At 36.8% G+C, this 25,024-nt stretch overlaps 3 protein-coding genes across 9 annotated transcripts in view; 2 read left to right on the top strand and 1 right to left on the bottom strand.

Moving 5' to 3' along the window:
- CRYZL1 (crystallin zeta like 1) overlaps positions 1-258 on the top strand; it is a 29,160-nt gene extending 28,902 nt beyond the window's left edge. Inside the window, exon 12 of one of the 2 annotated variants that reach the window (XR_008998380.1) lies at positions 125-258. Coding sequence is in view for 1 of the 2 variants with exons in the window: in XM_036880223.2 (XP_036736118.1) it covers positions 121-166 (46 nt within the window). In the remaining variant the exon portion in view is untranslated. Of the gene's footprint in view, positions 1-120 lie in introns of both variants that reach the window. The other variant, XM_036880223.2, reaches the window with a different exon arrangement.
- Positions 255-24,995, top strand: DONSON (DNA replication fork stabilization factor DONSON). Of its 3 annotated transcripts, XM_057504247.1 has the most exons (14): positions 255-272; positions 307-741; positions 1,402-1,482; positions 2,637-2,840; positions 3,758-3,936; positions 4,474-4,652; positions 5,315-5,396; positions 5,509-5,613; positions 6,074-6,272; positions 6,984-7,193; positions 7,728-7,873; positions 13,609-13,705; positions 18,659-18,697; positions 24,832-24,995. In XM_057504247.1, the coding sequence occupies exons 2-11, from the start codon at positions 442-444 to the stop codon at positions 7,863-7,865; spliced, it is 1,677 nt and encodes a 558-aa protein (XP_057360230.1). In that variant the 5' UTR covers positions 255-272; positions 307-441; the 3' UTR covers positions 7,866-7,873; positions 13,609-13,705; positions 18,659-18,697; positions 24,832-24,995. The 3 variants fall into 3 exon arrangements, with proteins under 3 accessions (XP_057360230.1, XP_036736114.1, XP_036736115.1); XM_036880219.2 differs by lacking the exons at positions 255-272; positions 13,609-13,705 and having other exon boundaries at positions 327-741; XM_036880220.2 differs by lacking the exons at positions 255-272; positions 18,659-18,697; positions 24,832-24,995 and having other exon boundaries at positions 327-741; positions 13,609-13,721.
- The window catches only part of SON (SON DNA and RNA binding protein), a 30,946-nt gene continuing 14,579 nt past the window's right edge, over positions 8,658-25,024 (bottom strand). The window contains exons 6-12 of one of the 4 annotated variants that reach the window (XM_036880194.2): positions 24,764-24,952; positions 17,721-17,831; positions 16,462-16,578; positions 12,268-12,415; positions 10,473-10,544; positions 10,259-10,374; positions 8,658-9,775 (exon numbers count right to left, since the gene is read on the bottom strand). In XM_036880194.2, the coding sequence (XP_036736089.2) occupies positions 9,716-9,775; positions 10,259-10,374; positions 10,473-10,544; positions 12,268-12,415; positions 16,462-16,578; positions 17,721-17,831; positions 24,764-24,952 (813 nt within the window). In that variant the 3' untranslated portion in view covers positions 8,658-9,715. Of the gene's footprint in view, positions 9,776-10,258; positions 10,375-10,471; positions 10,545-12,267; positions 12,416-13,032; positions 13,113-16,461; positions 16,579-17,720; positions 17,832-19,224; positions 24,662-24,763; positions 24,953-25,024 lie in introns of those variants that run through there. The other 3 variants (XM_036880193.2, XR_005023696.2, XM_036880195.2) reach the window with 3 other exon arrangements.

Here is a 25,024-nt window from a genome sequence, read left to right as displayed (position 1 = left end):
TGGGTTCTCTATGTGGGGTGAGAGAAGGAGGCCCGGAGCGCTGTCCCCAGCTCTGGACGTCGCCAGTGCCCTGTGTAAGCTTGTCGAAGCAGCCGCTCAAGTGTGACGTTTCCTTTTCAGCCAGGCGCCAAACCCCGGGCTCATCACACCCCTGATGCGGATTTAAATAGCGGTCTGTTTCGGTGTCCAACAGGGAGTGCTGACCCGTGCCCTCGACCGCGTGCCTCCCAACCACGCAGCACCCGGCTCCGCGACCACGTCCAAAGACCCGCAGGAGCGCCAGGGCGGCGCCCCGGGAACCACCGCCAGGGCAGCGGAGGCCGCCTCGGAGGATCGCGGCAGGGGCGGGGCCTCGAGAGGCCTACGGCGCACGCGCGGAGCGGGGCCTCGGGGGCGGGGCCGGCACGCGCGGGAAGCGCCAGCGGGGTGGCTGGGTGGGTCATGGCCTTCTCGGTTCCCGGCTACTCGCCCGGTTTCAAAAAGCCGCCGGAGACTTTGCGGCTCCGACGGAAGAGGGCCCGGAGTCTTGAGGCCACCGCTGTGCCCAGGGAGCTGCCCAAGCCGGCGCCCCGCCACGCCGCCCTGGCAGCCGGGCTGCCCCTCCGCCCCTTTCCGTCGGCGGCGGACAGAGGCTGCGGCGGCGGCGGCCTGGCTGCGGCCCGGAGAAACCCCTTCGCCCGCCTGGACACCCGTCCGCGGGCCGCCGCGGAGCCCCGCGCCGAGCAGGCGGCGCCGGGCCCGGTGAGTGCCTGCGTACACGACAGCCCTGGGGCTCCTGCAGTCTTGAATTGGCTCTGCTGTGAATCGGGGACGGCAAGTTCTCGCGTTCGAGGAGGGAAAGGGGTGCCGGTTGTCTCGAGGTGCCCTGAGCCCTGGGAGGCCGAGTGTATGCGGTGCGCGCCCCCAGCCGGGAGCCTGGGGCCTCTGGTTTGAGGGGTTAGCGCAGCAGCCCCTGTTGGTGGGGTCAGGAATCGGTGGGGCGGTAGCTCGAAGACTCCCAAGTCCTGAAGACCGCGGTTCGACGGGTGTTACTACAGGACCCGCTTTGCCTGAGCGCCTCCGTGCCTCCTCACGCGCTCAGAATTATTCTGGGGATGGAGGAAGGTTGAGGATTCGTGGGGTCAGAATTTGCCAGCATTTGCCTTGCCCCAAAGCATTTTGGATCTTTTTATTGGAGATTGGTGCATCAGTTATTAGATGCGTAAGTTACTAGCCTTTTTTTTATAGTAAAGTACGAACACAAAATTGAAGTGAAACACTCTGCTGTACCGATTTGGGCGCGTGTAAATTCGTACACTTTTACTTACTGAGAAACTTGTATGCCAGGTGGGGCTTTGTACATAATTAAAACAGATGCCAGCATCATTTAAGATTAAAAAGGACTGTTTTTTTTAACCTCAGTTTTTAGATTCTAATCAAAAGAATGATTTGTTATGGGAAGAGAAGTTTCCTGAAAGAACAGACGTTACTGAATTACTCCAGGTAATACTTCTTAAATGTCATTAGAACGTGTGTATTCTTTAAATTCATAGTTCTCAGAAGCATTTACTTGGAAGAGAGCCCGAAGGGAGCGATCATCTCCACCAGGGTTGAAAAAGTGGCACTGGCCACAGTAAAGGACTCCGTATGTTGTAGTGGTGTGTGTACAATGGCATCAACGCTGAAATAGGAAATGTGGGTTTCCTTTCAACCCCCAACAGTTGCTAACCCTCTTCTCTATAAAGTAGTGACAACGCTAGCTTCAACCCACAGAGCCAACCGCCCCCAGGCCCAGCGGCTTTGAGTCCTCTTGGGAATTTTCAGCCAGATCCCCCGGATTACCTCCATGTGCTGCGGCGTATCGTTGAACTTTGGACACCACGCACACACACTCACCCACTCACTTCTGATTCCATTCCCTGGGTATTTCTGTTGTGATAGTGAATGCATAGTTTGTCCTTGTTGGCAGGAGGCTAGATGAGCTCTCCAAGGCCCAGGCTCTCTTTCTTGTAAATAAACGGCCTTCATGATGTCTGTTGGAAATAGTATCTCCTATTATTTTTTGGTGATGTCACATAAAAGAATTCCTTGTGATGTGGAGAATATTGACTTGAAAGTAGAGCAGAACAGTTTGGGAGGAAATTTTTGAAGTCAGGAAATGCTTTGTAAATATGGCTTCTGAAAGCCCCACTTAAGTTACCTGCAGGAGAGGCTGTTAACCCTGGTTCCAGAGTTTGAGAGGCTTAAGAGGTGCTTTTTGAAATATTGGAAGATTTCTGCTTTAATAACAATATCAATAGATTGTATTTTTTTAATTACCATGAAAATAGTACATGTCTCTTGCAATTAAGCCATATAGAACTTTATATTGTTTATATACTAAAATGTGAACTCTGCTCCTCTGCCGCCGCCACCACCACCCCTAAACAGCAGCAAGAAATTCCAGCCTCCCAGAGATAACCACTGGTAACAGTTTAGTGCAGCTCTTTCCAGACATTTTCAGTGTGTAGTGTATTTTCAATGTTATTTATTATACAGTTTACAAAATGTTGACATTTCAGTGATCATGAGTATATGTGTTAGTTGATAAAGTCTGTAGATGGAAGGCTTTTTTCCTTGGTATTTTACTAATTATCATGCTCTTTGTTTTCTAAAAGACTCCCCACATATCATCCTCCGAATCTGATATTCCATCCTCAGAAAGTACTGAGTTACCTGCGGACTGGAGTATTAAAACTCGACTCCTTTTCACCTCTCCTCAACCCTTTACCTGGGCAGATCATTTGAAAGCACAGGAAGAGGCTCAAGGTGTGGTGCAGCATTGTAGGGCAACAGAAGTTACTCTGCCTCAAAGTATCCAGGTAATTCTGAAAGGAAGTAGCTATGTTTTAAAGTAACAGATTAAGTGTAACATATACTTCTCTGCAAAATACCAGAGATATTTCCTTCCATTAAAACTTTCTTCTGGCATTTTAAAGACACAAAGTCTTGGGAAATTTTGTATTTCCTAGATGGTGCTTTTGTACAGTTATCTTCATTCAAATTCAATAATCGCCCGTTATATTTGGAGACCTATCCTGAGTATCAGTTGGTATTGCAGGCAGGCCTTGTTTGAACTAAACCCATTACTTTCTAATGCCTAAATACATGAAAAACAATTGAGGAGCAGGATTGCTGGTTATTTTACTGATTGTCTCGCATAATGTATATTGTTTCTGTAAGTGTACTAATTCTTGCCACCTGGCTGATGGGCTCTTGTAAGTTTAGTAGAATTCATGAGTTCTCGACTGGTTTTAGAGAAATATAACTGCATTACTTACAAGCAGCTCATCTGCTCAAACTAGGTTAAAAGGGATTACTTGAAAGGACTTGGTCCATCTTTTTTAACCGATGTGGGTAATTTGCAGTTCCCATTATCAGTTTTTACTGGCTTCTTTTAAAACTGCTGGGAGGGAGCTGAACATAATGTTACCCACACACCCATACACACACCCCACCTCTCATGATAAAAAAGATGGTCAATATTCTCAAGAGAACAGAAGAGATGGCATCTATGTTTGATGAGTGTTCCTTTCTGACAGATGGCTTAGCAGTCTTTAATTGGTGGCAAGAAAGGCCTTCCCAAACAAGAACCAGCCACATTTTAGCCCCTGTAACAATTACTAGCACTTTCCTATAGGCAGCAGAAGTATATTTTTAATGGAAGTGTCTTTCTAATGGAATTTTATACTTCTAATGGGGCAGAAACTGTCCAATCACTATCATCTCTGAATTTTAGGATCCCAAACTCTCCACCAAGCTCCGTTGTGCCTTCCAGCAAAGCCTTATCTATTGGCTCCACCCTGCCTTTTCTTGGTTACCACTGTTTCCTCGCATTGGAGCTGATAGAAAAATGACCGGAAGGATAAGCCCTTGGTCAAATGATGAAACCCTGCAACACATTTTAATGAGTGACTGGTAAGATCAGTAAAAACTTGTGCAACCCAGTAGAGAAATTTCATTTTAGCAGTTTTCTCTCCTTACTCTATGATGTGGAAATGTATAATGGTAGAAGGATCTCTGTGTCCTTCTAAATTATTTTATCTAAACTGTCAATAAACAACATCTTAATTGTTGACTTCCTTGCTCTTATTCACTCTTCATGCAGTTGTGGAATGTGTTTGATTAAATATACATGGACATAATTCTTTAACACTGTCAGTGGCTACTTCTCATCAGCAGAAGCTGCTCAGCAACCAGTTATCAATTAAGTTCAAGGAAAAAGTAGTTAGTGTTTTAAGTGGTAAACACTATTTGTTAAAGTATTTAGAAGTCCCATGACCAATTTCAGTCCTTTAAAAGCCCAGTTGTATGTAATGACAAAAAATTCAAACAGTTATCTGTGATATTTGTGTTGTGTTTAAATCAGGTGAGTATCGGACTGAATTGTACAAAATTAAATTTTAGATGTTGAATTTTTTAATAATACCTTAAAAAAATGTTTTTGCATCATAGGTCTGTGAGCTTCACTTCTCTATATAATCTTCTGAAGACAAAATTTTGCCCTTATTTCTACGTTTGTACCTATCAGTTTACTGTCCTGTTCCGTGCAGCAGGATTCGCAGGAAATGATGTAATCACAGCTCTCATATCTCCTACAACTAGAGGCATCAGAGAAGCTATGAAAAATGAAGGTAAAACTATAGGTTTAAAATGAGACGACCATACTATATAGTAAATGCTTTCCTTGAAAGCTAAAATTCGAATGGTCTTTTACCAGCTGAATTGACTTTTACCAGTTTTACCTGTATTAAGAAATGTCTTATTTCTTCATTTCTAACTTTTCCCAACAGTTATTTAAGCTGTCCTTTATACATTTCTTTAAATGATGTTCCTTTCTCTGATCTCTAAACACATATTGGGCTGAAAATTCCCAATCTGATTATACTTCTCTTTAATATTATTAATATTATAATATATAATATATATTCTTTTATAGTACAAATTACCTACACCCTTTTAAAAATAACAAATTTAAACTGGGTCAGCACATGAGTGGATCACAAAATCTATTTAGTGGATTCAGTTGGCAACTTTTTAAAAACAGAAAGAGAGTAGAATATACTTTATGAAAGAGTACCACATGTAGTAAGAGTGTATTATTTCCTGAACCACCTCGTTTCAAGGGGTGTGTGAGATGGGCTGCTGTCAAGAAAGCTTGAAAGCTACTTACTTAGTAGATGAAATATAAAAACTCAACATTTTCAAATTTCATAGTTTCTAAAAGAGCACACCTGTTAAATTCTTTTAGGTCATGTTAAAGAAAGCTCAGTGACATTTTTCTTTTCTCGTGTAGGTATTGAATTTTCCTTGCCTTTATTAAAAGAAAATGGCCATGAGAAGAAAAAAGCATCTGGAACAAGCCTGGGACATGAGGAGTATGTGGCTAATCTAACCTTTTATGTTGTCTAGTGACTTACAGACTCAGTGCAATGATTTTGTAAAGGAAACAGCTTTATGAATGGGGAGCTCTAACTGCCAATTTCCTAGGGAGCAAGTAATCAGTGATGAGGATGAAGAAGAAAGTTTTTCCTGGCTGGAAGAGATGGGTGTGCAAGATAAAATTAAAAAACCAGACATGCTGTCTATCAAGATGTATCCTTTTAGTTGCCTTTAACTAGAACTGTTTTCCATTTAATCGAGTTAGTGAGCACTATAATAATTGGCAGTTTTGACTGTAATCTTGAATTATCTTAAGATCATACTAAAACTATTCTCTGTCATAACTTTCAAAAACCCGTATCAACAAGCCATGAACAATTACTATTAACTTTTTTTTTTAAGTAAAAACATCCCGTTTTCTGTAAGCTCCTGGAGAAAACATTTTCGACTAGAAAAGATAATTTTAGTTAGGTGTCAATTCCTAAGAAATTCAGATGTTCAGAGAAATCGATGTGATTTAAACATGCATTGTAATTGCAGTGAAGAGAGGTAGCAAGAGCATTTACAGGTTGGAATGGGGGAAAAGGGCCCCAGGTGATTCAGAATCAGGATGACTTGCATTTCCCATTGGTGTGGGATTTGCATTTGCCATTTCCTTGATGGTCATTTTCAGGCATAGAGAGAAACATGAAGTGCAAATGGATCACAGGCCCGAGTCTGTTGTGTTGGTGAAGGGAATGAACACTTTCACATTACTGAATTTTTTGATCAACTGTAGGAGCTTAACTGCTACCTCGGGTCCACAGGCAGGACTTCCACCAACCCTCTTATCCCCTATAGCTTTTCGGGGTGCCACAATGCAAATGCTGAAGGTAATTAAAAAATATATATATTCTATACTAATCCTCGAAACCTAGCTTTTTAACAAGTGCTTATCTTTTTAATAGGATAAATTCTTGATTTGCTTTCAGTAACCATCTACCATTTTTACATGATGCATGTTTTTTGCTTTCTTCCCAGTAAAAAAATTCCTTGATAGAAGTTACAAACAAGGAACTACATGAAAATACATGAATTAAGTGAAATGTTTTATGTATAATTTTTTTATCATTATAAATAGGGTAATTGGCAACAAAACCATTTCGGTATTACTTTCCTTCTTCGCCATCCTAAGGAAAAGTTGCCTAATCTCATTTTGTCTCAACCAATAAAACAGAGCCAACAATGTGAGGTTAAATTACAGGAGACAGAACCTGCATCATGGATAAGTGAGAAAAGTAACTATATCCAGATTGTTAAAAATGTGTGTAAATACAAGAACTATACTGAATGTTAACAGCAACAGAATTGAGTTTTCCCGATATCCTCCAATGAAAGTGCATCCGTCAGGATATTGTATACTGTTCTCTTCAGTTGGAGGATGCTGGAGACTGCGATTTAAGTATCTTAGTCACGTAACATTCTTTTGGAGTCTTATGAACTGCTTCTGTTCCCTAATTATTAACAGAGGAAAATAAAGTTTTTGAACACATTGTTTGGGACAAAAGCTTGAGATGACACAATTTCTTTGAATTTTTTTGAAGGCACGGAGTGTAAATGTGAAGACACAAACTTACTCTGGGTACAAGGATCAATTTAGTTTGGAGATTACAGGTCCTATCATGCCTCATTCTCTACATTCAGTGACCATGCTACTCAAATCTTCACAGAGTGGGTCATTTTCTGCAGGACTGTATACACATGAGCCAACTGCTGTATTTAATATCTGCCCAATAGAAAAAGTACTGGATAAGGTAAGTAAACAGCTGTGAAATTTTCTCAAACTAGGTGAAGTAATTAATGTATGAGCAGCCAAACTTGTTTTTCAAGTTACTTAACTGTATTACTCAAAAATCAAGTAATCAATTATAATTACTGAGAAGGCGTGTCTATTGCTTTTGAGGTAGATTTTGTGAATTGAGGCTATCATACTCAATAGTAGCTAAACAGAAGAGGTGAGTTACCTTCATCAGCCTCTGATCCAGAATTTATAGGCTGATTCCTTTACTGTAATTATGGGTATTTAGCCACATTTCTTCCTTTAATTTTGGATATGTATAGGTTTTCAAGAGGTTTTAAGACCTTTAAACTTGCCTTACACTTTAGTCTGCCAGTTATAAAAACCAAAATTAGTATTTTTGATGTCACTATGCAGTTTTCTCGATAGTTTATTGCCCTTACCTCACTAATATGAACAAAGCTTTTGTCAAAGTTCCATGGTAATTATTAAAAGTTCTTATTCAAAGACTGATGTGCTTTTTGCTAACTTTGTATACCAATTTCCACAGGAGACCACTCCTGAGGAGCTTGCCAACTGTGGATTGCACCCTAAAACTCTGGATCAACTTAGTCAAGTACCAATACTGGGGAAATCATCTTTACGGCATGTGGAAATGAGTGACTACATTTATAATTGGAGATCCTGAACATCAAAGTAAGCCTAAAAGGAATCTTTGAGGAAAAAAGCCTTCTAGCAAGGAAATTCAAGATTCTTATACCTTTGGCTTTAAAGTTCATTTTGGAAGTTAAATGAACATTACCTAAAAGTGTTAAAATGTTTTAAAATGTTAATCTATTACATTAACTTTTATTACATGCATTAAGCAATAGGATTGAGGTTTTAAAGTTTTACCATTTGGTAAGAGTCAGATATGAAAATACTCCAACTTCTTTAAAAACTCAATGAAAAATTTAGATTCCCTAGAACGTAATTATAAAAGCAGAAAACTGTTTCTTTGGAAATGGGAAATTGAGGCTAACTTAGTTATCAACTGTCTCACGGCATTCTGACTAATGGCATTAGGGCAAAACTATTTGTAGGGCAAAACGATTTAGTAGGTTCTAGTTTTATGAAGGTAGAAAACAAACGTAGTCAACATGTACGGAGCTGGCTGTTGATGCTTCTACCCATAGCTGCTTTCCTACTGATTTACAATTCCTCTATTCTCAAATATATTAAACTTGTTTTTATAATGCATGTTAATCCAGATAAGGGTATTTTGTATTCCACACAGAAGAGCGCTACAAACTGTTAATTATACTCTTATGGTACAGAATTTAATGTTGTGTGTGTGTGTGTGTGCGTGTGTGCGTGTGTATATATAAATTTTCTCAAATAAAAGTGCTTAGATAACAAAAGCATTGGGTAAAGAAATAATAGCACTTAGTGAAGAAGTATGTGTATGTTCACTTGATAATCCAGAAAATAAAACACCACATTTATTCCAGAGAAGTTTATATTTGGGCCTTAAGCTTTTGAAAATAAAGTTTAGAGACATAACATATGAATACCACTGTAATACACATGAAATATTCTATCAGTCCCTAAAAATTAACATAAACTTAAACTTTCTCATAGTCAACAAAATAGTGGCTGGATGCCGATTTTATTAGATAAGTTGGTTACAGCATTTTAATTACCATTTTACGTCTATCTAGGTGTAGCTGAAATTCAAAATGCACATCAAAGTAAACTATATCACAACTCAATGCCATACTAAATGTACTTGGCCTCTGCAGTAGAATTCTAGTCGGACTTCATCTTAACTCCCTTGTGGCCCAAGTGGCTTTGACGGAAACGCAGGACTTGGTGCTGATCATCACACAACTATACCATTTTCTTTTTATATCCTCTACAAAATTTTAAGGGGAGATGGTGGCATTAGCCCTGTGGAACAGATCTTGCTTGATTACCTCAAATAACACTGGCCCAGTATCTGTCCAGCAGAACCCATTGTGAACTAGTACAAGGTGCACAGCCCTTCACTGATTACAGGCAAGTGTTACAGCAGCCTAGCCATAAGGAAGGGAAGTTACATCATAGTACAAAATACAGTATAAAAGCGTCATTTAACATTCCACACTGAAGATTACGGATGCCTTCAAACAATCGTTTGGATGTTAGCCACTTAAACAAATACATCACTAAGGTAAACAATATAAACATACCAAAACCCTGTATGGTTAAATACAATTTCCATGGTACAAAAATCAAAGCCTGGAGATGTTTGTACAGATTGCTTTTTACACAATGTCTTAAATTGCCAAATATTTACAACATTAAAGAGGAAATACATTTTGATGCAGAGTAAAATTATCTGAAATGATTAATATAAAACCTCAATCTATCTACGTGAGGCACTCCTGAAGCAAGTGGCATTAGCCATGAGGTCCTTTGGTACAAGGCCCATTGCTTGAAGAACCACAGTAGCTGCTGTGGCTTTAGCATGCTTCTTATTAGGGCTGGCAAAGCTGGGCTGGTAAGCGCTTCCATTTATCAATACCTATTCAAGAAAAACATACAATTGGGCTGGTAAGGGCTTCCATTTCTCAATACCTATTCAAGAAAAACATACAATAAGAACAGCATCAAACTTTAATATCTATTAGCTTTGTATTTTTTCACTAAATGCTAATAGTTTACAAAAATATAAAACCCATACTATGTTAAGTCAAGCTAATCACAACCCAAAAGCAGCACATAATTTGGGAAAAGGGGCTGCAAATTAAGAGCAGGTCTCCAAATTGGAAGAAAAAAGTCTTGATAAGACTGATTTAATTCCCCAGGTTCCACAAGAACTGTTCACCAGATTCTGCCCACATCTTTCCCCATAACATACTTTTAAAAGAGGGTATTTACAGGTCCTACTAAAGCAAACTTCAGTGTTTCTAAATCCCACACCACTCTATCTGTACATATATACACACACTCCCAACCCACAAATATATTAATCCTGTGATCATATAATGCTTATCCCTCTCCCTCTAACACTAAGTCATCAAATAAAAGTATACAATTAATTCACAAATTCATATTTACCCTAAAGAGAAAATGTTTGCGATGATCAGGGCCACTATCATGGACCAAGAGAAATTCAGGTGGTTGCCACCTTCTCTTATTACAGATTTCCATCAAGGCAGACACAGGATGTTTGCCTGCAGAGGAAAAAAAATAACCAGTTATTTCCATCTGTGGCAATAAATTAATTCATTGCAGGGATGGAGCAAGAGGAAATTAAAAAGTGTGCCCCTACCTGACAAATCTTTCATTGCAGCAGAGAAGTTCCCAGACCTCTTTTGTGCTCTTTCCCCTACAGCCACAAGACCTTTTAAAAAAGCCAATATTCACTGAATAAATTTCAAATTATAATATAGCAAAACAATTATTTCCTTCTGTAGAAACCTGAACCTCAATCCATGCCTTTAAATAAGTATTACTCAAAATCCCACTACCCTTGATTTATCAATATTGACTTTATTTTATTGTGTTTCAATATATAAATCTATATATACCTCAGTATTGGAAATCAAATGTTCACACATTAAATTCTTATGTTTTCTGAATTACATATTTAATTATCAGTAACTCCAGATGTCTCTTTGTAAGTTTGAAAAGTAGTGGCTATTTACTGCACTTGAGTTCCAAAGGTTCCCCATCCCTTTAAAAGAAATTAGAAGGGTTGTCTCTGGATTAAATGGGTCCATTTTTTTCCCCAGCAAACCAGCCCTTTCTGACTTGTCAAACATCAGATGTTCTCAAAAGACAGTCTCACTGCATACCATCTCCCTTTCCAAAAGGATTGAGCAATATTACTATCTAAAGTCAGTGCTTTCCCAACTTCCATTTATCCTAGCGGAAATTCAACCACTTCTTTGCTAATTCTGCTAGTATGCTTTCCCAAACCCAGGGCATGTTGTGCAATTCCAAAGAGAGTATTCCCTGGAATTAAGCAATGCATCTACAGATGTTTTCTTCCAAGAAACTACGTTATGACACTTGTATAAGCAATATGTCAATGTGACATAATCAGTAACTTAAAGTCTGAATTAATGCTACTACAGCATAAAAAATACTATTTCTGAGTATCATTGTTTAAAAAAAGGGAACACAATATTCTATGTGGATAACAAAGTAGAAATTCTGATGCAAACATTTTGTAAATACATTAATTTAGCTACAGCCAAATTCATTAAGACAATAATTTAAAATGCATTACCTTCAACTTACCTTTACTATTACAAAGACAAGGAAAATAAATTCTAGTTTTTAAAAAATCAAACTTACACAAACTATTGAAATCACAAGCTGGCAGCTGCATGTGATCAAGAATTCTACTTAGCCCATTATTCCAAGGGAAGATATTATTTAAAAGATAACCAACTGGCTATTATCTGTGGGCACTAAGTATCTTTTAAATTTTTAATACTTAGCAACTACATGCAAGCTATAGATAGACCCCCAGGTATCTGAGGACAACAGCGAAATAAGGCAGAGAAAAGTTCCAACGTGCCCCAAACTCAAGGCAATACGAAGAGGGAAAAGTAACATCGTCACCAGTTGGGCTAATATTCTCCAGCCCTGATCTAAGCGCACTCAATTACTGAGCTTGAAAAGAAGGACGTGCAAAAATTTGGGTTGTGTAAAGTGAAAACCAAACAGCACTCCAGTAAGAAATGACAATTATGTAGGATAAACTGAGAAAGAAAAAATAAACAAATCCTAGAAACAAATACAAGCATTATATTTCCTATCAAGAGAAAACAAAATGCAAATTCCATTTTCTAAACAAGAAATCTAAAAATTTTAATCAGAGAGATATATGCCCCACGTTTCCATAATATTCAACAAAGGTTACCTTTTAAAAACTCAACTTGTATTTACTTAAGCTGCTAAAAATGGGCTCAACTTATTTTTTCTAATAAACAGCTGTATATAAACCAGATGAGGGGCCTCCATTTCAAGACTGCTGACATCAAAAGAATGTATGAAATAATGAAATTCTAAATGTTAGAGGAGGTATAATTAGCATTCCCAAAAAACCTTGTTACCTTTTCGGTCTGTCTTAAAATCAACTAGGATAGGTTCCTTATTTCCTTCTTTGTTTTTTCCTAATCCTTCTCCTTCTCTCCATCCCATTTTTCTCATCAAAACGGCTCCCATTCCTCCAGTTACTGGGGCTGCTCTTAAGAACTGATCCTATCCAAAGAAAGAAAGGTAAAATGTCCCCATTTTACAGTTAGAATTTGACTATAAATGCAGTGTAACTTTTAAAAAAGAAATCTTATTTTACTTCTAGATTTGTTATATTTTAGCAATAAAATTTCAATGCTTCTATTCTTATACACATACTGTAGTGTGTATGTTCTAATTATTTTCACATTAACATAATAGTATTTTGAAAGTCAAATACAGCGAATAAATGGCAGTTTTAAAACAGTGGCCCTCATGCCCCCCACCCCCCAAAAAAATTAGAACACTCCTGTTTTCGTCCACTATTTAGGTTCACTGGTACCTCTTCTTAGCTTGCAAAATAAAAAGAAGGCAATGTTAAAACAGTCAATATTAATTGTCCCAGGTGTACCTAGTTAATGAATAAAGCCCAGAAATCATTTAGAAATAGTTTGGACACTGAAGAAACATATTGTCATTATCCAAAGTTTTCTTTCCCATTCTACCAATAAAGCAAGTGTAAATATTTTACTTAGAAAATCCCTATGAAGCAAAAAGATAACCCTTTAACCTGGATGTGAATTCTTTTAAAACCTAGCTTGATGTTAAAAGACTTTTAAAAAACTCCTTAAACGTTTACATACCTAGGCCTCGGTAGCAGCAGTGTTGTGAATAGTAGGGCTGGCACTGACCGGGGCAAGAAGACAGCTACAAGGATTTGGCCCTGAAACAAGTTTCCATACAGAGGGGTGAAAGTTCACAGGTTATTCTGTGAACAGTCATCTCTCTTGTATCCAACCCACTGAACCGTAATTTCCATCAAAGCAGCAAACTACTTAATGTCATAAGATGCACAATTATAGATACATTGGCATTATCAATAATTATTTTCACAAATTAAGAAACATGCAGTGCATCTCTCTAAAGGGCACCCATGTATATAACAAAACGTTGAATTCTACTTTTGATCTTTATGGCCACGTTTTAAACAGTGATAACATACATCTCTAAATCATGCTTTATTTCCGCTTATTATATTTTAGATTTACATTCTCTAGCAAATATAGAGCAACAAGTCATTAACTTACTAAGAGAGGGAGTCAAAAATTTTGGTAGTATAGTATGCATTAATAATTTCCTGTATTGATAAGTTAATACTAAATTTTTAAAGTATTGTTTTTACACAGAAGTAAAACTGTATAATCTTATTTTTTTCCCAGCTTTTAAAGTTATATGCTGGGAAGAAAACATGCCAATGATGTGTGACTAGACATTAAGTTCAACAAGGTGCTCTGATGGAAGGAGGCAGCTGTGGAGGTAAAAACATACCCCTGGTTCAGTTCCTTATTTGGGGCAGGCCATGCAGTGTTGATGTATAAAGAGGAAAGTTAGCTGATGCTTGGGTATCAACTGCCTTGTTGCTACACACCTAGAATGACTTTTACTTACTTCAGGTTCATCCGCCCCTCTTTTCCAGGAAACACTCCTAAAAAAAAGGGCAACTGTGCAGAGTATAATACAAATCCCCAGATAACCCAGGTTTCCAATTTTGTTTCCATTCTCTAATACCTTTATCTGTTTCTTTACCACAGTGTGTAAACAGTTCACCAAAAAGCTGATTAATAAGATTACAATAGTACACAATATTCATCAGGTCATGTCCAAAAATCATTTCCCTTCCAGAAAATAAAGGTTCTTTTAAATAACCACTTAAAATTTTTTTAATTTTAAACACAAATGATAATGATAAATTCCCATTACTCTTCATCTAAGAATATACTGCAACAAACTAAGAATACAGAGAATGCTAGCATTTCATGTGGGTTTAACATACAAGGAGTGCACTGGGATAATGCAAGGCAAGAAAAAGCCAAACAGTCATTAGAAAAGGTTTCCTAAACACAGCTAGTAGATAGTTTTGTAATAAATGTTAAATTTTCAGTTGCCTACTTTTCCACATGTTCTGGCTTTTATTAATAAAATGTTCCTTCCTTTAAATTAGTAGCAAACATTCTTCAGTAACATACAAATGGAAGTTTTTCCTGAAAGCACTAATTTAAGATTTGGTCTGATGAATAAACACATCTTTGTCTCAAGCTAATTTATCACAATGATTTATACTAATGATTTAAATGACTAAATTATTTAAAATCTGTCAAGCACCTAGAAGACTGGAAATTTTTTAAAAAAAGGAAGATTTATGGGGAACCAGTTGAATCAGTAAGATTCACTTCTTAAAAGTTATGTTAACATGGAGTTTAAGTATACAAACATTCCAGATTGGCACGTGAAGCCCAAAATCTTGTCATGGAATTACATTCAGAAGTTTCTATCTAGTAATGTATATGACTATTTAATTTTATGTGCCTAAACAGCCATATAAATTTCAAGTCTAACTGAGAGAGTACTCAAGCTTCAAGATTAAACAGTATTAAAAATTAAAACTGTTAAAGTAGATGTACATTTATAATTCTCCCAGTGAGATGAAAGCCATTTTTCAAATACTACAAGTCACTAATATTTTAAATACTGTAATTAAGTCCAAACTTGATTCAAACTTTAAAATATTTTGCTAGATTCTCATATTTTTTCTAACACTATCCCCTACTCTAGTAAAATAATCATTTTTTAATGAATCTGACCATGTACTCACTATACACTTATTAGTCCAACTATTTCCCTAAAAATGGCAAGAAAAGTGAAAATATACATTTTATTAGGAAAAAGATCACCAGAGATAACATTATCAAAACTGAAATAAATGTTACGAGATTAAAGGTCTAAAGCAACCAAAATCTCATTTTTCAGAAAGTCTGTTCTTTCACTGGCTACTCATGGCAATTCTCTATAGGAACCCATCACACTATAGATTATCACACCCTGTGAAACAGTAATAAGGACTTGTCTTCCTGAGACAATGGGAAAACTGAAATTCCAATTACTTGCCCATGATCACAAAAGGAGTCAGGAGTTTAGCAGGATAAGAAACCTTCCCAGTCCACTAGACCGTGCAGCCTCCCAGTTTCAGCACTGCTATGCTGCCAGTATTCCTGAAACAAACTTCCCATCACCCATCCAATCAAGCAACACCCCTTTCACCAGAACACGTTTCTTCAGAAAGCAGTTCTTAACCACCTAAGACTCCCCCCAAAACGAGGCAGCCATAGATGGAGTTCACAGGTCTCACTGCAGGAATCTGAAACCAGGAGCACCTACATCTTCACAGCATGGGGCGTCCATCCTCTCCCTTGAATTTAGGTCTTGACATATGTTTTCATTGAGATCAGTGGTTCTCAGATTGAGCCTATGGATCACCAGAGGCCACCAAGGCCTAAATGGTGGTCCACAGATAGTATTCTCCATCCCCATCCAGCCCCTTCATCCCTTCAGCAGTGCCCACCCCACACACTAGCCATCCTCCCCCAGCCATCCAGTCCCATGGCAAGAACACCACATGCAATGTGAATGCTGGGGCCTCCCAACCACTTGTAACCAATAGCTGACCATCACAGGGATCTGGGGCTGGAGATCACAAGAAGGGTGAAGAATAGGGGCCAAGGAACTTACAGGAGAGTGCAGGCACTAAGGAAGGGGAGAGAAGGGCAAAGGAATAGAGGAATGGAAAATTAGGGTAGTAGAGAGCTCTTGGGGGCAATAATCCACCAAAAGTAAACCTGTAATAAAGTATCCCATGATGAGAAAAAATTTGAGAACCACTGCTTTGAAACCATTAGATCAACAGTTTAACAGGAACTGTGGAATATTCTGAACAGCACCTGGGATACACTATTAGCATTCAAAATAGTTTTAAAAACCACCCCCACAAAAACCAGCAGCAATAAAAAAATAACCTCAGGATACAAAGTGAGCAGCTCTTGAGCCACATTTATACATTTGCCATTATCTCATGAGTCAGGTCCATCTTCAGTATCCATCCTGGAGTATATGCACATAGCAAGTCTACTCATGAACTTAGGTTACAGTCACTGGCTTCTTTGTGCATTTTTAATAAAACATTTTTTTTAATTTTAACTTTGTACTTGGACACTTTTGTATGTGCCTATATTCTGTACCTTTTTAATCCAGGCTTGGGCACCAGTATTAGCCAACTGTTCTTGAGTCAGAACCTGTACTCCTGTACTTCCTGTGAACTGGCCAGGAATAGAGTTCAGCTGAGCCCAAGCATCAATCTGAAGAAAAGAAGATGCTTCAATTAACTAAGTAAAATTAGTTATCTAACTAAAATGCCACTGATACTGACTTAATTCACTAAATGAAATGGTTTTAGTACCTGAAAATGCTGAATAACAGATTTAAATATTCAACTTAAAAAAATATATACTAAACTTAAACACATTTAAAACTGTTTTTCTAAACATTCCAAAGAGGCTGGTAACATTCAGTAGATCCCACTGATAACAAGATTTGAGATCTCTAATAACTGAAAACCATAACTAATATTCATTCTTCAAAGTATCACATGGATACGTGAAACAGAAAGAGCTTATAAAGCAAAGGATCCCCTCCCTCCCACTTAAGGTATCTTATATAAATACATTCTAATAAATGTGTCATGACAGCCTGAGTTCTTAACTACTTTCCTTGAGGTATTATAAATCCAGAACAAACTCATGATATATGCTTAAGGAGTAATAACAGCAAATTATTCAAATACATAAATCAGCTTTCTTTAAAACTTGTGCACTACATTAATCACACCAGCATTTATGGTGATGGTTAAAGAATCAGTTGTCATTCTTTCAAAGTGTATTTACTAAACACCTGGTACTGTCAGGCAATGTATTTCTTATCTACCTGAACATCTACTTAATGTTTGTACATACATCTACCACAGAAAGGTAGAGGACAAGCAGAGAAGCTGTCCATTGTTATAGGCATAGACTCTGGACTCAAGACTTCCTGAGTTTTAATCCCAGTTCCCCCACCTACTAGTTTACACTCTATCTCAGTTTCCTCAACTGGAAAACAGGAATTCATATTAGTAGCTACATCTCACAGGGCTTTTAAGGGCACATAGCTACTATTTTTATACACCAGATTATGAACTCTATGAGACAAGGATATTTTCTCTATTTTACTCTCTCAGGAAACAGTTCCTGCTTACATAGTACACAATAAATATTAGCATATCAATGATCAGGCCCCAAATCACTTCTATTTAATAACAAAGCTACCTAATTAAGATAAATGACTTATTTCCTTGGAATTTCAAGATAAGGATCAACATTTCAACAACATGCCACCGATTACGCTTCTGTCATAAACATCTGGTTAGTGAAATTCTCATTTATACATGAAGACTGTTACATACCCGCTCCTGAGCTCGATTTAACAGGCTCATGGCTTCAAGGTCAAATGCATTTTCACTGAGTCTTTTCTGAGCAAGTGCTCGCTCACTCATTGCTGTAGAGATGTCCACAGGCTAAGAAAGAAAACATAGATAATTATCTCAAATTACAATAGAATCCCTACAATCTGAAAACTGGTCAGTATCTTTAGTTGCTAAATGTCAACAACAAAGCAACAGTATCACATGTTAATAATTCTGTAAAGTCAGAAGACTCCAAAAAATAACATAACCTTGGAAAGCTGACAAGACTGTTTAAGGTAAGTTATAATGCATCAGAGGCAGCAGTTGAACTCAACCCAAAATCTGAATTTCGTATTTCTACTGTATCAAATTAAGATCACATGAAGTTCCATGAAGAACTTAAAATTCCCTAGCATTCACTAACAAAATAGCCGTTTATAGTACTATAAATATAATTTTTTGAACTATTTTTTAATTACTAATTTTATACCCATTAGCAGTTTTCACTTTACCCTACTACATTTCATCAGCAGACTTCAGAAGCAATAAGCAAGATTCCTGAATGAGCAAGCAGGAAACCTAGACTCACATCAATGGATCTGCCTGTCCTCTAACTCGTTTGCATACATTTTCACCTTCTGGCAATTGTTCATAGATATAGTTTGGTCTTAAGAACTCAATTTTCTTCAAAGAATATATTCATCACTATATAAATAAATAAGTCTTTAGTTTTCGGTTTATATACATTTATGATCAAAGTTAAAATATTTCCTATTTCCATGGGGGTACATAACAATAACAAATTAAAACTAAAGATACACTGCAATATCTTAGATACTCCTTTTCAAAGCTCATATTCTACCTGTAAAAACTATGCTAAGCAGAGGTGACTTTATGGCTTAACTTTTTTAAATGTTTCTTAATTCCCAATTTGTCAGATATGTGAAGGCTCAACCACAGAAGGAAAAATCCATCAAGTAAGTATTTGATGTATTTTGTTCTAACATTAAGAGATCAGGTCAATTTCTGTCAACACTCCAATTCTTTCTTCTAACACAACTCAACCCATTAATATTTTTTAGTTACCTCACCCAAAAAAGAGTTCTTTTTTGGGAAAATGCTTTTTTGACATGGGAAGGTTTTATTCTCATATTCAAAGAGTGACTAAAAGGTACTACATGGATATGACAAATACAAGGATGTCGGTACAGTTTTAACAGCTAAGCGTTTTGTTATAAAAACTCATAAAGGCTACCTACAATTTGAGTAATGCCTATGAAATACTTCCTTTAAAAACAAGACTTTACACAGTAGAGGAAGGTGTATGACTATGAGAGTGTATTTCTCTCATGCATGATTACTTATCTTCCTTTTCCTACCTTTAGGACTCCTTTAATCACTCCATCATTCCAGTTATTTTGCTGAATCAATTACCTAGTACTCCTTTAGCAAAATATCTTTTCCACGTAAGTACCAAAGTAGATTCTTGTATGCTGCTTTCTTAAAAACGAAAGCAAAATGAAACTGACTTCATTCTGTAACTGTTTATGAGACAATTTATAGATCTCATGGAAGAGATTTTAATTTCTTAAGTCAGTTTAGTAATTTACCCACACTAAGAGTTTTCTGGGGCCTATAAAAAATAATCTAAGTCAGACTGAAACACTGAAAAATTTAGTAAGTTCACTTTTCACTTCTATTACAATCCTGACCAACTGCCAGGGCTTTGAACAGGAACCCAGCTATTTCATGTCAATAGCTTATACTCCTTTAGCCTACCTTGCATGTTTCCTAAAACTGGAAAGTAGGATTACTGATGTAATTTTTGCAGGCCACCAAATGTATTTCCAATACTATTCATTAGCTGTGCCAGAATTACTTTGGGTTTAACAGCAGTCTTTATAAACCTGTTAGTGTTTAGATAAAATAACAGGTTTTTATTCTAAAAAATCTAAAGAGGAGATACTGAGGAAAATGTATCTACCCACCATCCCAAGACCTGATCCCAAGTTCCCAACTATACAGTCAAAAAAATGTAGTTAAGATGGCTCTGAAACCTTCATAGTTTCTACAATTAATTCTTTCCAAATGGAAACCAAATGAATATACCAATCTGTGCATGCATTCTTCTGAAAACATTATCTTCGTACTTTTTCTTTAAGTCTTTATTGAGTTAAGCAGATAACCTAAACACCTCATCATTTATCCCAAGGATGAAAGGTCATTCAAACCTCAGTAGTATTTTGTTAAACTCACATCTTGCTATGAAAGGAATTTTAATATAGCAACCTTGATGTTTAATATAAATTTACTTTAGATACAATTAGTTTTTTCCTGAGATAATACTTTCTTCAACAGGATTATCAAGTGAGCTGCAAGTATGTCAAAACTTCATTAATAAATAGTAATTTTACTATTAATTTCATACTCACATTTATTCAATGTGAGTATATTTAAAATGGAACAAATCAGGATTTTCTTAACCTCTTAAGTATCCTCAAGAGTTTGCATCAAAAAAAAAAAAAACATGTTTCCAGTTTTCATGGTAACCCAGGGTATGCAATTAACACATTAAAGTCAAACATAATATGCAAAGCTTTAATATTCAAGGACTAGACCAAACATTACATATTAGTATTTAAACACTCAAAAAATATCACCACTACCCTTCAGAGCAGCACTGTCCAATAGGATTTTCTACAAGGACAGCTAATGAGCACTTGAAATGTGGCTAGTGCAATTAAGGAACTTATTTTTCAGTGGCCAGTGACTATGACACTGAACTTGGGGTAGGGGGTGTATAGTATATAGCAGGGATTATACTACATAGTGGAGATTTAGAGCCTTAACCATCTTTTAATGTTGCTCAAAAATAGGAATGTGTCAAGTACCAAAATAATCTAAGAAGTGGGAAAAAAATCTTAAATGGAATACTATTTTAAATCTGTCATCAAGAAGCCTTATTTGTTCCACTAATACAGCAGACTTTCTGCCTAATGTACAAAGTATAATTATGATCATGTAGTAACATTCTAAGTATTATAATGGGGGCAAATGCTTAACTTCCTTTTTCCTAGAACCTGTTCTAAAATATAAAATCTATATAAACTATATAAAAGTGTCCAAATTATAGTTTCACTTCACATTAATAAAAACCTATCCAAATTATTTCATCTACTACAGCAACACAGCCAATTACTACTACTTCTATAACCTAAAAAAGTGTTAGTAATGATCAAATACATAATTGACACCATATAACATGCATTCCCCCCAGTCTAAGTTATAAGTTATTTCTGTATCTTCCTGATTTAAAAAATTCTTGTAAGTCAATTTACTTGCATTTGTTAACACAAAATGTTTTAACATAAATAGAACAAGCATCTTAAAGATATTTCTTGGAAAGTCAATGATAGAATATAAAAGAGCTAAAGAGAATTATTAGGAGGGGGTCAGTAATACCACAATTATTTTCTACATAAGTAATTGCAGGTTATCTGATTAAACGACAGTATGAAAGGAAATTTTTAATTACAAGAAAACAGCACTAAAGAAAAAGTACCTGACCTATATATAAAAAGATTTAAAAATATTTAGCAAAAATTAAGATACAAAAATCATACTGAAAATGATAACTACAAAAGCCACACTATGTACAGCACATCTGTTGTTTCATATGGGTTTCAAAGTTAATTATTAACCTTTTTAATATAAAATTCTCTTAACTTACATTTAGTCTAAGTGAGTTAAACAGGAAAACAGATAACCCTGAAACAGCTGAGAGAGAAATTCAGTGTTCACCTCCCAGGAGACTTTAAGGAGAGAACACATTCTAGCAAAGCCAGGACCTATGTGTTTAATTTCCAATTGAAATTTTCATCTTACTCCAAGAACTTAGCTTTCCTAAACTTTATAAATATAGAACTTCTAAACTTAAGTTTCACTGGGATTTGGAGATTCTTCAATAAATTTAAATTATCTTAACATATAAGCAATCACTAGACCTTAATGGAGAGTTAGTTACCTCTGGACCTCGAAAACATTTATGACAGTAAACCCAAGAAATTTTAAGTCAGAAACTACATTTAAACCTCCTACACCTTATCAATAAGCCTCTGGTAACTTCATTACCAAAAATTAATGCCCCCAAGGACAATTTTTTTCAATATTCATTTTCCAACATTTTTGGTTTGTTTATAAATCAAATCCACACAAATATGGTCAAAGTTCTGTAGTCACTCTTACTGAGGATGATGCTGGCTGGCTTCTGGGTAGGAAGACGATGCTATGGTAGTAGGGCACACAGTCTGTTGAGTTGATATTCCGTAAGATATGGATTTATGTTGATCCATCCACGTCTATCCACTCATACTTATGCCAAAGAACACTCATGTGCTAGATAATTGGTGGGATTAAGGATTATAGCAAAGCTGAGATCAAATCTGTGATCTTTGCCTAAATGTTGTATGCTTAAAACTGAAGAACCACAAACTCCATTTATATTTATTAAAATGAAAAAGACTGCTAGGTAAAAAAATGAAAAAGACTATTGTTAAAATATTGACCATTTAAAAGAACTTTCCTTTTACTCTATATTACCTCTATTTCAACCTGACTTAGTCAAGAGTCAGTGCTTCCAGAAAATGTCACCAGTAGTATTCTAAACACTGACATAGAGAACATATAGAAACCTGCTTCACTTACTTAGCATGCAGCTAATAACTAGAACACTTCCTCTAGGTGTCTATTATTGCTAGGTAAAACTACAGACACCTGAAAGCAAAACAAAATCCTGTGTCTTTTCCTAAAATTTGGGATTGTTTTGCTAAAGTTAAAGTTAACCTAGGTCTATCAACTGTATTCCAGTAAAGTAAACATTTGTTTAGTCTAATCTTCTAAGAAATAAGCTAGAAGAGTTCTAATGTCAAATAGTTGTATATATCCTCTCAGAGGAGAAATCTGCTTCATTTATTTAGCCCTCTAAACAGAATTTTTTTTTCTCCTGCTTTAACAGAAGACCCCTTTACTTACATAACTTGAATACCCAACATTTCCCTGTGGGATTTCTTTGGAGTAATTCCTCCAACTTACAATTAAAATCTTAGACCCACTCTTGATGACAAACAAGGCACCATTAGTGTTTAGACTGAAAATGGCTGAGTACTAAATGTCAAAATATATAAAAACATATTAAACTCAATCAGAAAGAAACAATCATCAGGATTCACTAAGAACTTTCCCCATGTTCAACTGAAGTTAAAATAGTTATGGTCACTTATTTTCTCAGGAAAATCCCTTGGAACTTTGCAAAATTATAGGGCTTCACTCTGTTGGAAAATTTTTCTCACATAATCTCCCTGTTTTCTCCAACTTTGTTAAATGCTTAATCTGCAAGAAATTACTGAAAAGCATATGCATTAGAATTTCTAAGCCTAGTCCTCTTACCAGGGCTCATATTCAGCTACTACAAGATTTAAGTCAGTTGCCATTGTCAGTTAAGCTTTCCCTCTTGAGATGTGCAGGTAGCCTGACTTGGGGATTAGCTACTAAGCTACTCAACTGATTTTACTACAACAATGTCCAAACCAGCTATCCCTCCCTCACTGGTGACAGTATAATTTGATTCAACTGTTCAACCCCATGTAAGTATAGATCATCACTGATGACTGTAAGTTGCATTGTCTAGTTATGTCCAGCTTCATTGTATAGAACTTTTAAAACGCTGCAGGTCAAAAACCACAGTAAAAATGTCACCTATGAATAGCTCAGGGGAAACAAGTTTCTGATTTGGGTTCTGTTCACTTTCTGATTTTATAAACAGGATTTGTTTATTTATGGTATCAGAGGTATTTAGTGGAAGATGGTGGCATGGCCAATGAAGGGAACCTTGAAGGTGACAAGTACAAGTCTCTCTGACCTACATATCCCAGAACTGCAAGAAAAGGAAATGGGGAAGAAGTCCCACATTTTAAGGGTTTTACATATCTAGTCCAGTCCTTGGACAAATGTCTGGTCTTTGGAAACCAAGGGTAACAGGTGGTAACTAATCTATGGTATCATTTAAAACTCCCACCCCCCCCTAGTAAGTCTCCACCCTCCCAGATCCCCCAAGCGTGATTTTGCACAACAAGTTAAATAAAAGTAAACTGTTTATTAAAAGATACAGCAAAGATACAGATACAGAGATACATACAAAGATACAGATATATATATATATTTACATATATATACAGTCTTGCTGTTTTCATGTGCACTGTATTTAGCAGCACATTATTTAACCAGGCAGCATTTTAATGGGGTTGTTTTGACACTTGGCGTTATTACTACGTCATTTTGACAAGATACAACTATAGCCTCATGGAAATTTCAAAGTGTGAATTCCACTTCTCCAACTTTTAATAGTAGCAAAGAGGGGAAGGAGAAGGGAAATGGAGTACCAAGGCTGAGCATTAGGTTAAACACAAGAATTCAAAAGGGCCAAGCTAGCACAGGGGAGAAGAAATGATTAAAATTAAAGACTATCTGACAAACAACCCAGGGAAATAGTAAGAAATCATTATTTAAACGCAATGGGCTATGTATCCAAGAGGCTCACATCAGCCTACAATGACCTTTTCCAATCCAGTTCTTGTGTTGAACCTGAGGATCTGCCTTTCTCCACTCAATCCCTCCACCCAGTAAATTTGCTACCACCAAAATCTAGAGCTATAGAGCCTTGAGGCAAAACGGGAAGCTAAATAGTTGTACCTTGGGCTACCTTCCCATAAGTGCAAGGAGGGCCCAATGTTGGGTAGGGATGTGATAACACTGTTCTCTGCAATTCGATGCTTTTCACTTTGTGGTTTGGCTCCACAAAGTGAATTGCATCGAGTTACTGTCAAATGAGAAGCTGCGGGTTGTTTCATCTGTCGTCTAACCCGGCCCTGCCGTTTAACCCGGCCCTAAGAAGAGTGAAACAGAATCCAAATCAGATATAAAATTACAATAAAAATGGCAGATTCAGGTATAAAAAAGAAAAAATACATAATATTCCTCTTACTTACCTCAGAGGGCAAATTGCTGCTGAAAACATTATCATCATCTTTGTTTTCTTCACCATTTTTCTCTACAGGAACCCACTCTCCATAAACACTATCTGCTTCTTTTTTTCGATGTTGAGATCCAGATGACACAGGGAACTCTTTCGTTAATGTTACCTGGCTTTTTGGTGGAGTTGGCTTTGCTGCAGCAATCTAAAAAATAATGTTTTCATAATTAAAAATAATCTGAAAATGATTTTGTTCATTATTTCTCACAGTAGTTAG

The sequence above is a fragment of the Manis pentadactyla genome, chromosome 1, assembly GCF_030020395.1.
Source record: "Manis pentadactyla isolate mManPen7 chromosome 1, mManPen7.hap1, whole genome shotgun sequence".
Lineage (NCBI taxonomy): Eukaryota > Metazoa > Chordata > Mammalia > Pholidota > Manidae > Manis > Manis pentadactyla.
This window is presented reverse-complemented; position numbering and strand designations above follow the sequence as displayed.